The 14,311-nt window shown below is 33.7% G+C and overlaps 2 protein-coding genes across 5 annotated transcripts in view; both read left to right on the forward strand.

Moving 5' to 3' along the window:
- Positions 1-14,311, forward strand: part of LOC126882069 (uncharacterized) — a 550,590-nt gene that overhangs the window by 90,283 nt on the left and 445,996 nt on the right. For all 4 annotated transcript variants that reach the window (XM_050646892.1, XM_050646894.1, XM_050646895.1 and 1 more), the window contains one exon: positions 8,035-8,179. In XM_050646892.1, the coding sequence (XP_050502849.1) occupies positions 8,035-8,179 (145 nt within the window). The remainder of the gene's footprint in view (positions 1-8,034; positions 8,180-14,311) is intronic.
- LOC126882074 (uncharacterized) lies at positions 11,723-12,766 on the forward strand. The gene is made up of 2 exons (XM_050646904.1): positions 11,723-12,025; positions 12,087-12,766. Exons 1-2 carry the CDS (start codon positions 11,846-11,848, stop codon positions 12,690-12,692), a joined length of 786 nt encoding a protein of 261 aa, XP_050502861.1. The 5' UTR covers positions 11,723-11,845; the 3' UTR covers positions 12,693-12,766.

The following is a 14,311-nucleotide window of genomic DNA, read 5'->3' on the forward strand; positions in this document are numbered from 1 at the left end:
CCCAATTAGATGTAAGTTAGTAGTGGACGACCATATAATCGAACAGGTAATGGATTGCAGATACTTAGGTGTGGAAATATCTAGCGACAGGCATCTGTGGCAAGAATCAAAACAGCAGGCAATGAAAGCAGCGAGAATATCTGGTTTCCTGAGGGATATAATCTGGCGGAATAAATATATGAGCACCGAAAGCAAAGTCCGCATTTATAAGACATGTGTTAGACCCGTACTGACATACGCAGCTGAGACAAGGGCCGAGACAACAAAGACCAAACAGATAATGAGAACAACAGATGAAAACCCTAAGATCCATAAGAGGTATCACACTCAGAGATAGAGTACGAAACGAAGACACATTGAGAGAGCTAGGCGTTCAGGACGTAGTGAGATGGACAAGAGCGCGACGACGCATGTGGAGGGACCACGTAGATCGGATGGACCCTGAACGTATGGCGCATTGGGCGAAAACACAGAAGCCCAACACCAAGCGACCCATAGGAAGACCCAAAAAACGATGGTACGAGAGTTGGAGCTCCGGATCGCAGCAAAGACTGTAACAGAAGAAACAGGACATAGTCCTATTACAAGAAGAAGAAGAAGAAGAAATTAAAGAAAACATGTATTTTTACTGTTTACAAGCTTCTACGTCATTATTTCATTAATTGGCTGATAGATATATGAAATAAGGGGATAGGAGCTTGTAAACAGTAAAAATACATATTTCTCTTTAATTTAATTTAGTCAAAACTTCTTCATCTTCTTTCTCGGAACTCCTTATGCCCCTCAGGGGCGTCGGAGGTTTTATTCATCTTCTATCCATCTCTTCCATTTCTTGCGGTCCTTTGCTAACTCTTTCATTTGTTGATGTGTTTTTCCTTTTTCCTGTCCAATTTCTATAATCTAATCGATCCATCTCTTCCTTTGCCTCCCTTTCCTTCTTTTACCATATCTTTTCGATTCCATCACCTGCTTTGGTAGTCTTCCCTGGTCCATTCTGTTAATGTGTCCATACCATTTTATTTAGTCAAAACAAAATATCAAAAAATTGACATAGGAGGTTGGGCACTTTCACCATCGAATTTACCAGTTTGTTGAGATTGGAGTTTGATACAGTTTTTGAAGGAAAGGAAAGAAGGTTTACTATGGATAATAAAACCATTTTGTAAAACTACAAGTTTTCTATGAATAGTTCAAACGATAAAAACACTTGTAACTTCACATAACTGTATTTTCTACTGACGTTTATAATGTCTAATTTAAAATTATATACAATTTTGTTTACTTTGTTGGTGCAGAATGTAAACATATACATAATGGGATGACGTCACGACGCGTTTTGGGCTGGCTGGTATAATTTGAATTTTTAATCGTCTTTAGGGCCAAACGAAAGACAAACAAAACTTTTTTATCTTTGATACATGTTTTAAATTATATTCTGTTGTGATTTATAAAATTTTTTTCGAATTTCAAATTTTATGCAAGTTTCCTATTAATACATGTCCATTGTATACTTTAATATTCTGTAAAATGGACACAAGCGCAATGAAAAAATTTGATTACACAAGTCTCATTGCTGCACTTCAATCATTGGTTGTCCATCATCAATTTTATTGCAAAAACACCACTTAGTAATGTTACCCCCGGGCACTTTTGAGGTATAATAACGTCCTAAAAGTTCTGAAATAACAACAATTTAGAGCTTTAGGTAAATTTTCATTCCAAAGTCAGTATTTGGTGATATTTTTTCAATATAAATGAAGTTTGGCCTATAAAATTTGAGCCTGCACTTGATAATAATACTTTTGATCCAGTTGAATTTGTGTATTAGCCACTATTTTTAAGCTAGAATATTCTATTTTGACAAATTCCTGTAAAATAATGAAGCGAGAATTGTATGGGCACTTTACCTATAAATATCCTCATAGCACAGCAATCAGAATATATAAGCCGATCAGGTGAAGTTCTAAACTGGGACCAAGTCTGACTTACGACCAATTCAACCTGATTCACAATAAACTGTTGGTGTTGGTTGAACTATCATTTTTTAGAGATAATAATGTTGTAAAACGAAAACTAGAGACGTCTTATATTTCAATTCATTCAGAGAGGGAGCCATAAACACCCTAACCGGGTTCATGCTTCTAAGCTATCATTAGAGAGTGTATGTATGACTTTCTCTGAATAAACTTAAACAAATCCGACTGTTAGTACCGAATTATAACAAAATAACATGATACAGGTGATGGATCATTTTTTACTTGTATGTCTCAACCGCTATGTGCCATCCTAGTGGAGGCATTGAAGCACAAAAAAAGGCATTACTGTCGACTTTTGGCGCAGTAAGACGGATTTTAATGCAGTTTGGTGCGTTGGATTCGTGAGAATGTCAGGAAATTTTGTGAACTAATGTAATGAATAAGAAATCTCAAATTGCATTTGTGCATAAGAAAAATGCATTTCAAAAGTGCATTTTGAGGCAATTAGTATAAATTTGCAACTCGGTAAATTTTCTTACTTGGGGGTTTTTGGGGTCGCTGAAAACGAATATGAGGTCGGCGAGAGTGTGCAAACTACCTGGTGCCTGCAGCAGGTGTAATAAACGTCTTCCTCTGGACTATTATGGTAATTTGTTAAATAATTGGCCCAAACTTGTTACTCGGGGGTCTTTGGGGTCACTGAAAATAAATATCGCAACGACTAAATTCTAATTTCATAGGATTTTATAAAAAAACATGATTATTTTGTTCAGGATCTCCATTTTTTTTTTAAATTTGGCGCTTAAAATATGTTGGCAGTATTGATACATTCTTGACTAATTTCATGTAGGATTTATTGCCTTTCTCTCTCACACGTTTGTATACACTAATATAACGGTTACACTGTAAGCAAAACAGAACACGTTTTTTTTTTCTTATTTTGTTTTCCTGTTATTTAAATAATTTATTATAAAGAAGTGTAAAAAATATTTTTTTATTTAAATTAACGTGTCTCAGCAACGAAGGCCATTGACACGGTTACAAAAGTAAGGTTTACAATATGTTTAAATTACAAGAATTAAGAAAATTAAGAATTTAAATTAAGAAATTACAATATCAGCAAAATGATAAAAAACAACATTTATATGGCGTAGTATAACCGTGAGTCTTTGAGAAACATTATCACATTATTGAAGTTACTATTAAATGTATCACTAAGAGTAGTGGTTTGGTCTTCATCCAGTTTATGTTGTCTTCGGGTGTTTGAGTGTATCCACTCAACTAGTATGTGTTTGACGGTGACACGAGTGTTGCAGGTATGACACCAAGGAGGATTTCCCTGGCTCATCAGGTAACCATGTGTAAGACGGCAATGTCCAATTCTTAGTCTTCTCATGACAACTTTGTCCCTTCTACAAAGTGCTGGTATTTTTAAGGCAGGTATTCTGGGTTGAATATTATGGAGTTTTGAGTTTGTTCTATTCCAGAGGTTTTGCCAGACTCTCAAACACATTTGGTTTACTGTATGTTGTATCCCTTAATGAAATTATTGACCACGGCTGCCAACTTCTTATGGCTATGTACAATGCCCCGATAAGTTTCAGGAAACCGAATATTCCTGAGCAGTTTAAACTGAGTAATGTCCAATTAGCTGAAACTTACCGATACAGAATGTACTTAATGGCTATTGCCAAAAATAAAACGATTTCCATTAAAAAAATTCTTTCATCTGTTGATGCATTTACCCAGCATTTAAAAAGGGTATATTTACAAACACAAATTTGGCTGCATGGAGAGGACAGTAACATGAACCCAACCGATTGGGGATGGGAATTACAAAATAATGTATTAATTCCAGTTAGAATGACTCAGCCACCTGGTCCTCCAAACATTTTAAATTTAATATTCTGTAGTTGTAAGTCAGACTGCGGCAACTCATGCGGGTGCAGGAAGCATGGGTTAGTTTGTAATTTAGCCTGCAAAAATTGTGCAGGCTCTGATTGCACAAATATTGCATTGGACTCGAGAGAGGAAGGCAATAATGAAGAAGAAGATGATAATGATGAAGAAAATGAATTTTAAAGATAAATTACGATAAATTTTGTAAAATGAACTTTTTTAACTTTTTTGTATAATAAAAATACCACTCTTTTCGATCACTGTAGTTACATCGAAGAAAATAGATTACCCGAAAAACCCCGAGTAACAAGTTTAAACTAATTATATGATAAATTACCATAATACTCCAGAGGAAGACGTTTATTACACCCGCTGCAGGCACCAGGTACTTTGCACACTCTCGCCGACCTCATATTTCATTTTCAGCGACCCCAAAAACCCCCGAGTTACAAGTTTGGGCCAATTATTTAACAATTTACCATAATACTCCAGAGGAAGACGTTTATTACACCCGCTGCAGGCACCAGGTAGTTTGCACACTCTCGCCGACCTCATATTCGTTTTCAGCGACCCCAAAAACCCCCCGAGTAAGAAAATTTACCGAGTTGCAAATTTATAATAATTGCCTATTTCAAAATGAACTTTTGAAATGCATTTTTCTTATGCAAAAATGCAATTCGAGATTTCTTATTCATTACATTAGTTCACAAAATTTCCTGACATTCTCACGAATCCAACGCACCAATCCGCATTAAAATCCGTCTTACTGCAAAAAAATCGACACTTCAATCCTTCAACTATCCCCTCTTTGTGAACACACACACACAACCGCTATATCTTGATGTGCCATTCCCCACTTAATAACAGCTGTCAAAAATGATACTTTATCAGGATAACTAGATTTTACAATTGATATGGAACGATTAGGAATAGATGTTCAACAAACATTTTTAAAAATAGAAGGTTACTTCTTCCTCTTCTTTGGTTATACCACTCAAGACTTGCGCTCTGCTCTAGTGTAAGAGTGAGGCCCCATTAGTCAGTCGCGCTACGTTGCGTTACGACATCGCAACGGAACAACGCATTGCATGAAACACCTGTTGCGATGACACTGCTATCGAAGAACACCCTTGTCCGTCGTTCCGTTGAAACATCGCAACTGAACGACGCGACGCAGCGCAATGCACTGATGGGGCCTCGCTCCAAGTTTTTCTACCTCTACAGCTTCTTCTTTGAAATTTGAAATTGCACTGCATCTTCCAGAGACTTAAACTCCTCCAGGGTTTTTTGTTTTTACTCTTTTTTGTACAAATTAAATAAAGGAGGTAACAAGAGCACTTTGGGTGTTGCATCTTGACGCAAAAGGCTCCACAATTCGCATTAGCATTTCACAATTTGCACGCTAATTTCATTTAAAAAATCAATAATTTCTTCATTTTCCATGGTCCCGATTTCACTAGAAGTTTTACCCCTCCTAGAAGAAGGAAGGAGTGAAAGCTTATTCTGCCTCAGGCCAAGAGGCATTCTTGGATCAATTTTTTTAAAAAGAATAAGTAACTTTTCCTCGCAAGATTCGACTGTTAGTCATTGTGGGAGGAAAGATGGACCAATTAAATGATTTATCAATTACTCCAACAGAAAACTTGTGATTACATGTGAAATTTCCTCAGTCCATTAGTAATTCTTATGAAAATGTCATAAATGTTGTCCAAAAGTAGCCTTGTAAGTAAACAAAACGTAATTTTAAAAATCATGAATTTGATCGATTTGATGAAGAATCATTGAATGTGCATTGGCAAAAAAGTAGGTACAGAAAAAAGTCTCTAATGTCTGTCCCACCTTGACTTTACAGTACACGAACATACGGCAATACAATCCTTATGGGAGTTTTTAGCGCGGCGATGCCGATTTTCTTTAAAAAAATTTTCAATCGGACATTACCAAGGTCCTAAAAATATAGGTCCCTAAAAATATTAAATTAAAACTAACCCGTTACAGTCAAGTAAAACAATATTTTTCATTGTTTTTTTGTGAGTGATAGCAATTTTATAATCAATATGCGTATTAACTTTTTTTGGTTATGAATGTTAGAATATTCAAGATTAAAAGTGGATGTTGTTCTATGGTTGTTAATTTATGTATTGATAGTATAGACAGTTCTGAAGTAATGTCAAGAAAAATATAAAATAGATTGTCAGTCAAGTTTATGTAAAGTTTTATATTTTCCTACCAGGTCCTACAGTTGAGAATAAAAATAAAGTATAATTGTTGACGGTCAGTTCACCTAAATTAAATTATAACAAAGAATATTAAATAAGATTAAAATTATTACTGATATGCTTTTTCTCATGAGGATCTTTCAGTGCGTCACAGTTTTTCGATTTCTTTCTAACGCATTAAACTGCATGTGACAGAAAAAAACGCACGTCGGTGATTACATTTCGTCGGTGACATTTATAACATTTATTCTAGTTGTCAATAGATGGCGCTATAATCGAAAGAAAAATATTTTCGAATTTTATAATATATCTACTAATATAATCTGTACAATTTATAAGACTATTCGCGGTGTGCAAGTACTTGGAAGGGAAACGAGAAACGACCGTGCGCGAGTCGCGGAGAAATATTGCAACTATCTTAAATAATTCATATTGTCAATTGAAATTGTCAAATTGACGTATATTTCATACCTTCTGTCATTGACGCAGAAAAATTATATATTGCTCCACAATATTGGTATGATATGCAATTATTATATAAAGGTAAATTTAATTAATTGTATTTTGCTTGCAATACTGCATTTTAATAACTAATTTTATTTACTACATACAATTGTTTACGTTTGCTAAACATAACCTGCATCTTATTTTTTCTTCTTATTATTTTTTTGGACTATGGCCTTGACAATTATCCAGCAACCAGGACTAATATAATTGGCCAATATAATTAAAAGTGCGAATAAAAGTACAGAGCGTAGAAATAGAGGTCGCTTTGCCGAACTTGCACGGTCCCAATACAAATCAAAGAAAATACCATTTTATAAATGCAATAAACACAATTGATTTGATTTTATGCCAAATTGTAAATAAAATGTGACAACTGTCAGATTTAACTAAAATGTCATGTCACTAAAATGCATATTATCACGGACTTACCTTTTTTTCTAACATTTGTGACGCACTGAAAAATGCTCATGAAAAGAAGCAAACATTGTATTGAGTAACCCATTGCTTATTTGGAAAATTTGGATCCTAATTGCAGTTTATTGTTATTCTTAATGACTGATTTCCAAGATGAAATTAATGTCATTTTAATGTGTTTACACCCTACGACAGTGGCAGTGAAAGTGAGGAAGACGGGATTATAGAAAGAAGCTAAAATATATAGTTTAAATGTATTTTAATTATTTCTGTGGGTACCTACGTATTTATTAAGGTTTAACATATTTATGCGCTTAAATACATTATTATATAAATGTTTTATACAAAATTATTTTTATTTTGTTCACATAAAGGTATTTTTCGAAAAAAAAAATGTTTTAGAACCCCTGACAGCCAAAAACGCCAATAATATTAATTCCTAAGTTATTAATAGTTATCCTATAGAAAAAACTATGTTTGCTTAAATCCTGTTTCTGATAAAATTTGGCATCACTGTTGGTCATAAGAACCTGTACTGTAAAGTCAGGGGGGGGACGCACAATAGATAGTAGAGCTTGCACACATTGGATATGAAACGGATAAAATTGATGTTCTTTAAGAATTTTAAGTGCAGTGAAGTTGCTTATAGCACGTAGACACGACGACGCGACGATTTAACTAAAAATCTGCGTCGATTTACATCCTGCACAGTCACATCGCTACGGTAAATCGCTGTCGTGTATACGGGCCATTACGTTTAACATGTTGGCAATTTTTCTAATACTTATTTCACTCGATTTCACTCCACAATTTCGAGAACTGCTTCTACTTGCACCGTTAGTACTTAGATTCGAGGTCTTCCGCAATCAGTTTTCCGTGTTGCACTGCATCTAAGAAACACTGCCTGCCTGTAAGCAGGCTAAAAGCCTCCCATGAATTTTTAATAATATTTAAATCTTGTCATGCTTGGCAAGTTATATCTACATAACATAATTACATATTTTAAACCTTATTTTTAGTCTTCAAAATCGAAACTTATAGAGGATTTGCCTTTAAACCAACAACTTCAACAAACAAACCAACAACTTCAACAAACAAACCAACAACTTCAAGAGAACTCACATAAACCAAGTTTAAAGAATAATCTTCCACAAGTAGGAAAAGGTAAATAAAAAATATTGAAGATAGCATTTTTTAACCCATTCGCTGCCAATCACACGCCAGCGTGTAATATGGTTACTTCAGTCAGGTGCCGTTCAACAAAATGGCTCCTAGCTTCACATCATCTTCGATAGGTAGCGAATATGTTAAACGTAAATATGCTTTATACTTTTCTGTATCATATCTTTGTGTCTATATTTATTATTTCAAAACAATGTAAGGAAATGTCATCATAAAACTACATAATATATTTAAATCTTTCCAATATTTCATCTGCTTGAAATCATTCAGATTTTTTTTAGAATCTGTCTGTTATAAACTGATCGTACTGCAGGAGACAATTATTTTGTTGTACTTTTCCATTCATGTATGATACCCATTCCAGATTTCTGAACTCCTATACCAACTTGTGAGTATCATGGTAGTCACTTGGTAGTCTCCAAGAAGTGTTTGTCGCCTGCAACTAATGCCTCGGAGATATGCAAAATATGGTTGAATATTTCAGGTTCTCTCCTACAGAGTTTTGCAGCTCAAATATCTATGAAACAGTTTCATTCTGGTCTAGTGTCAGAATGCCCTTACTGGCGCATATCTGATCTCTTCGTTATGCCTATTATGCTTGTTTCCCTCAGAATTCAGCTCTATTAGCCCACGTTCATCCAAAACAGTGATGAGCACGCTAATAACCGGCAAAATAACGCAAAGGATGGGAAACAATACATTGTGAAGTAAAAAGAGATGAAACTAGCGGAGGTGGAAATGATCGATATAAACATACATATAAATTAACGTTACACTACATAGTTTCCCTTCAGACGTATCGGAGGAATATGACAACTGTAACTGTGATAGGAAAATTTTATAAAATACTCCTGTCACAGACGTCTAAAGGTGGGAAATTATGTAAAAAGTAATGTATTCGAACAGATATTCGAATCTCGAGACTTGTTCAATTAGTTTGTTGTTAATTACTATTTTGCATCTTATGGGTTCCCTTGAATTACCAGGGAATTGGTCTTAGCTGTTGATATTTTCATGCTGTAGTTCTTCGTCACTGTATGGAAAGTCTGTGCCTTTCGCTGTCGTTATTGGAGATTAAGATTGCGTCGTCAGCATAACAGAGGATTTTTTTTTGTTTTCTGCCATCTTATATCCTTTTCTATACTTTTAATGTCTTTATGATTTTGTCCAATACTAAATTAAAAAGCAATGGGTTCAAGCTATCCCCTTATCGGATTCCCGCGTTGATTTCTACTTCCGATGCTAGTTCATTCCCGACTTTTATTCTAGTTTTGTTGGACTGATTTTTCTCATTTAGCAATCTTAGCACATCTTCTAATCTTACACAATCGAATGCTTTAGTCAGATCTATAAAGCACATAAATGCAGATTTATTATATTCCAGTGCTTTCTCAGCAATTTGTCTGACTATGAACATGGCGGTCTATTGTGGATCTATTTTTTCGAAAATCTTTTTGTTCCTCACTAATTGTGTATTCTTCATTTATTTTATTGGCAAGTGTTTTTGTAAAAAATTTAAGAGTTGTGCTCAGCCAGGTGATGGTACGGTAGTTGGTAGGGTCTTTGCTGTTTCCTCTCTTATGTATTGGTATTGTTATACTCGTTCTCCACTAGTCTGGTACACGCTGGCTACATATTATTTTTTGAAAGAGAATATATGTTTTCGATTAACATTTCTCCTCCGTATTTTAGGAGTTCATTTGGTATCCCATCGGATCCTGGAGCTTTTCTGTTTTTTAATTTACGTATGTTATTCCTTTTTTCTTCTTTTGCGATTTCTAGTTCCGTGTCTGTTGGATTCATCTTCATTTCCTGTTTCTTCCTCTTCTTCAGGTGTTATAGTATCTTTCTTATATAGTTCTTCTATGTAGGCTTAGGCGGTCCATTGTTCTGCTTCTATTTTATTTAAACTTCTATATTCGTTAATGGGTTTTCCTACTTTTTAGTATTTTCCAAACTTTTCTTTGAGCCCCATACAAATCGTGTTCCATTTCTTTGGTAAAGCGTGTACAATATTCTCTTTTTATATTTCTTATCTTAGAATTGATGTAATTTTTTGTATCTCTGTATTGTTGGTAATCGTTTGGTGTTTTGTTACTGCAGTATTGTAGATATGCTTTCCTCTTCTCGTATGCTAGATCTCTTAGTTTACTATTGAACCAGGGCTTCGATATTTTTGTTGCATTCAGGTTAATTTTACTGACTCCTATGCTTTCTTTTGCGGCTTGTAATCTTCTATTTTTGCCCACGTCTCATTTACTCCTTCACCTGTTGTTACTGGGTTTTTCTCAAATCTTTGTTCTAAACGTATTTTATACAGCCATTTTGTGTTTTGGTCTTCTAGATTCTATAGACTCAATGGCTCGTATGAATAAAAATAAGAATATAGTTTATACTCCAAATTTTGAAGTACATACTCCACATGGTAGTATCTACTCTTATGTACGGTGAGTAGAAACTCATTACGTCAAAATATTTTTATTCATATGAAATGGAGTATAAACTTATACTTTATGCTCATACTCATGAGAACATACTCGGAGTTTATACTTCGTTTCTATTCATACCAAAAAATGACTCATATGAATAAAAATGAGAATGTAGTTTATACTTCAAATGTTGGAATATATACTCCATCTACTCTTATGTACTGAGTAGAAACTCATCACATCAACATATTTTTATTCATATGAAATAGACTAGAGTATAAACTTATACCTTATGCTCATACTCATGAGAACATACTCGTGAGTTTATACTCCGTTTTTATTCATACCACTGTATGTTAGTTTTTCAAAGTATGTACTTGGGTAGTTTTTTCTTTTTTGTGGTATTTTGAGCAAAGTTTTCCAAGCATTATTTTGTGGTCTGATCCGATATTGAGTGATGTTAAAGCTCTTACGTCTAGTATGTGTTTAGGTATTACTTATCTATTTATTATTATATGTATACGTGTGCATATTTGTGTTGGGGTTTTTTTTAATGGCATGGACTTTGTCAATCAGCCAGTCACAACAAGTGTGTTGGGGTTTGTGTGGAAAAAACGTGTTGTTCAAATACGTTCTATTTGATTAAATAATAATGTAATTTTGGCCCACTACCTTTTGAAGTCTATAAATTAGAGAAAATCTTCCAAAACCCCTAAAAAACATTTTTCGAATTTCTGAAGGTGGAACACCTTACGAAAAAGTCTGAAAGATCAGAAATATATTTTTTCATAAAATAAACAAAATAAAAAATTAGACCTGCAGCTGTCTCCAAAAAAAAGTTCTACGCACTTAAAAAAATAGTATATTAAGTATGGAGAACGGTAAGGGTTTTATACCGATCGAAGACAATTGTTTGGAGGAGGAGCGGGGCGACGACTCCAATTATTGTCTGAGATCGGTTACCCTTAACGTTCGACATGCTTATAACGTTTTTTGCACGATTGATACCATTATAAATTATAAAATTAAACATTTTCGTCATATTGACTAGTTTCATTCATTTTATCAAGATAGATACTTTGGTTGTTAGGTAGTAACTAGGGTGCATAACAACAATGGAGAATTGAGTTTTCGAATCGAAGAAAAGACTCTATTGGCATATTTCGTTCAAAGACATATGTAGTTGAAAGCTCCTGGAAGCCTCTGGGCAGAATATTCAATGATTAAATCCACCGTTTTTCTTTATGATGGCATTGATATTTCCAAGTTTTCAACTTTGATCGCGTATTTGAAGAGAAAAAATGTTGGCTATAGGCCTAAGAAAGCGAGCATTTTTACACGGGAGCAATTTGAAAAATTTCTTATGGAAGCACCGGATGAAGAATTTCTAGTTCACAAGGTAATATAAGCTAGTTTAGGTAAAAGAAATACTCTAATGAAGATTTTTTCATAATTTGTAGGTCGCAATGATATTGGGAATATCTGATGCCTGTAGAAGAGAAGAATTATATAATATTACTATGAATGACATCCAACAAACCGATGGTTTAATGATTGTAAAAGTTCCCAATACAAAAACGAACATCCAGCGTACTTTTACAGTCGTTAATAAACCAGACGATAAAGTTCTATATTTAGAAATTCTGCAAAAGTATATAAAACTTCGTCCATTACAAGCAAAATCAAATCATTTGTTCTTAAGATACGCCAAAGGAAAATGTTGTGCTCAAGTAATAGGGAAAGGGACAATTGGGGGCTGGCCTTCTCAAATTGTCAAATTCTTAAATTTGCCTAATCCCGAGAACTATACTGGCCATTCGTTCAGGACATCAGCAACGCTTTTGGCTAATAAAGGTGTTGATGTCCTCGGATTAAAGCGTCATGGAGGTTGGCGTTCATCGACAGTGGCAGAAAGCTATGTAGAAGATTCTCTTCAAAATAAAATAGATTTTGCCGAAAAAATATTGTGCAATACTAGTAATGCTACTAATGTATGCGATTCTGCAGGAGTTTCTGTTAGAAGTGAAACCACAGCCCAAACAAGTGGGATTTCATTAAATAATTAAACAAATTGTACCATAAGTTTCAATATTAATAAATAATTCGTTAGTTTTCTTTATTCTTTCAAAAAATAAATTAAAATTAAGAGATTTTTTAACTCGACGGTAAGTGAATTACTTACCGTCGAGTTGCTAGTAAATGTCACCTACTGACGTAAAATCTGTCACGGTAAACAGTCAAAAATGATCAATCGTGCAAAAACATTTTTAAGTTTTGTACTTAACCTACGGGTCTATTCCAAACCATCTCATAGATGAATTATTCAACCCCCCACTGGTTGACAGACGTCTGAAAAGACTTTGGCCAGAAGACCTAGCTGCTAGGTAAATTCCAGAGAGTCGTCAATGGACGACACCTGCCACAAGCCAAGAACATACATCATATTTACTTATTACTGTATTGAAGTAGATTGTAAATAAGCAATAAATAAATAAATAAAAAAAAACCTACGGGTCTATTAAAATAGGTAAGTTTTTCTAAAGGTCTCATCAGTGTATGTGAATTTTTTGAAATTTTTAAATTTATTGCAACCTACCGAAAAAAAAAAATAAAAACGAGAAAATTACGTTTTTGGTAGGAGGTGTGGTTGGTTGGCAAAAGTTGCGCGTCTTATTTTTTAATCACATAGTAGGGGAGTGCATATAGATTTTCACTTCGGAAAAAGTCAAACAAGATAGAACTTTTTGTAATTTCATTAAGAAATGTTTAATAAACAACATATCAAAAAGTTCTACCTACTCAAGAAGTGGATGCTTCATTTTTTATTAAACAAATGAACTACGAAGTTCAATGTTTTTTTTAATAACTCCGAAAATATAAATTTTAGAACAAAACTGACTTGACCATTGAAAAATTCAGAAAATTTTACAAAAAAAATCTTATACAAAGAATTTTCTAAAATTAAATCTGTATCTTCTATAATTTTTTTATTTATAACGCTAAAGTCACCCTTCTCACAAACATTGGCGCACTGTAAACTAGCGTACGGCGAAGTGCACGCTTGAGTTATTTTAATATAATTCTTTAATCAATGGATCAAATGAAATTTTACAAACTGAACCTAAAAGAAGAATAATTAAGCTATCTTATGGTTATAATAAAAAAAAAAAAAATGTATGGGCATAAGTACGGTGGGGGCGAAAAGTGAGCCTTACATGAATTTTGTTTAAAAATGATTTAAAAATGTATAACTAATACAATTTTTCTTATAAAACCCTCAATTTTGCACAACTTACGTTTCAAGCATCGTACTAAATGATGTTTCATTCAAAAAAAAATCTCAAAAATTTAATTCAAATGATGACGTCTTAAAAAATGTAATTTTTGAAATCTTCGTAGTTTTATACAATTACCACCACTTTAAGACGGTATTGCTCAAGTTTGAACAGATGTATTACAGTTTTATAAGTACTTTTTAAAGCTTAGGATGTAATCTTTAAAATGCACTAAATTATTAGAAATAGACTATTTCTTTTTGAGAAAATTAAGAAAGATAACAAAAATGTAATACAAAAACCGAAAATTACCAGCTAAAAAAGTGTTTATATAAAGTAATCAAAACTTTTTTCTGTAAAACTTACCTAAAACACATTTAATAATAAACTTCAACAATAATAAATGTTCA

Source organism: Diabrotica virgifera, chromosome 3 (genome assembly GCF_917563875.1).
Source record: "Diabrotica virgifera virgifera chromosome 3, PGI_DIABVI_V3a".
Taxonomy (NCBI): Eukaryota; Metazoa; Arthropoda; class Insecta; order Coleoptera; family Chrysomelidae; genus Diabrotica; species Diabrotica virgifera.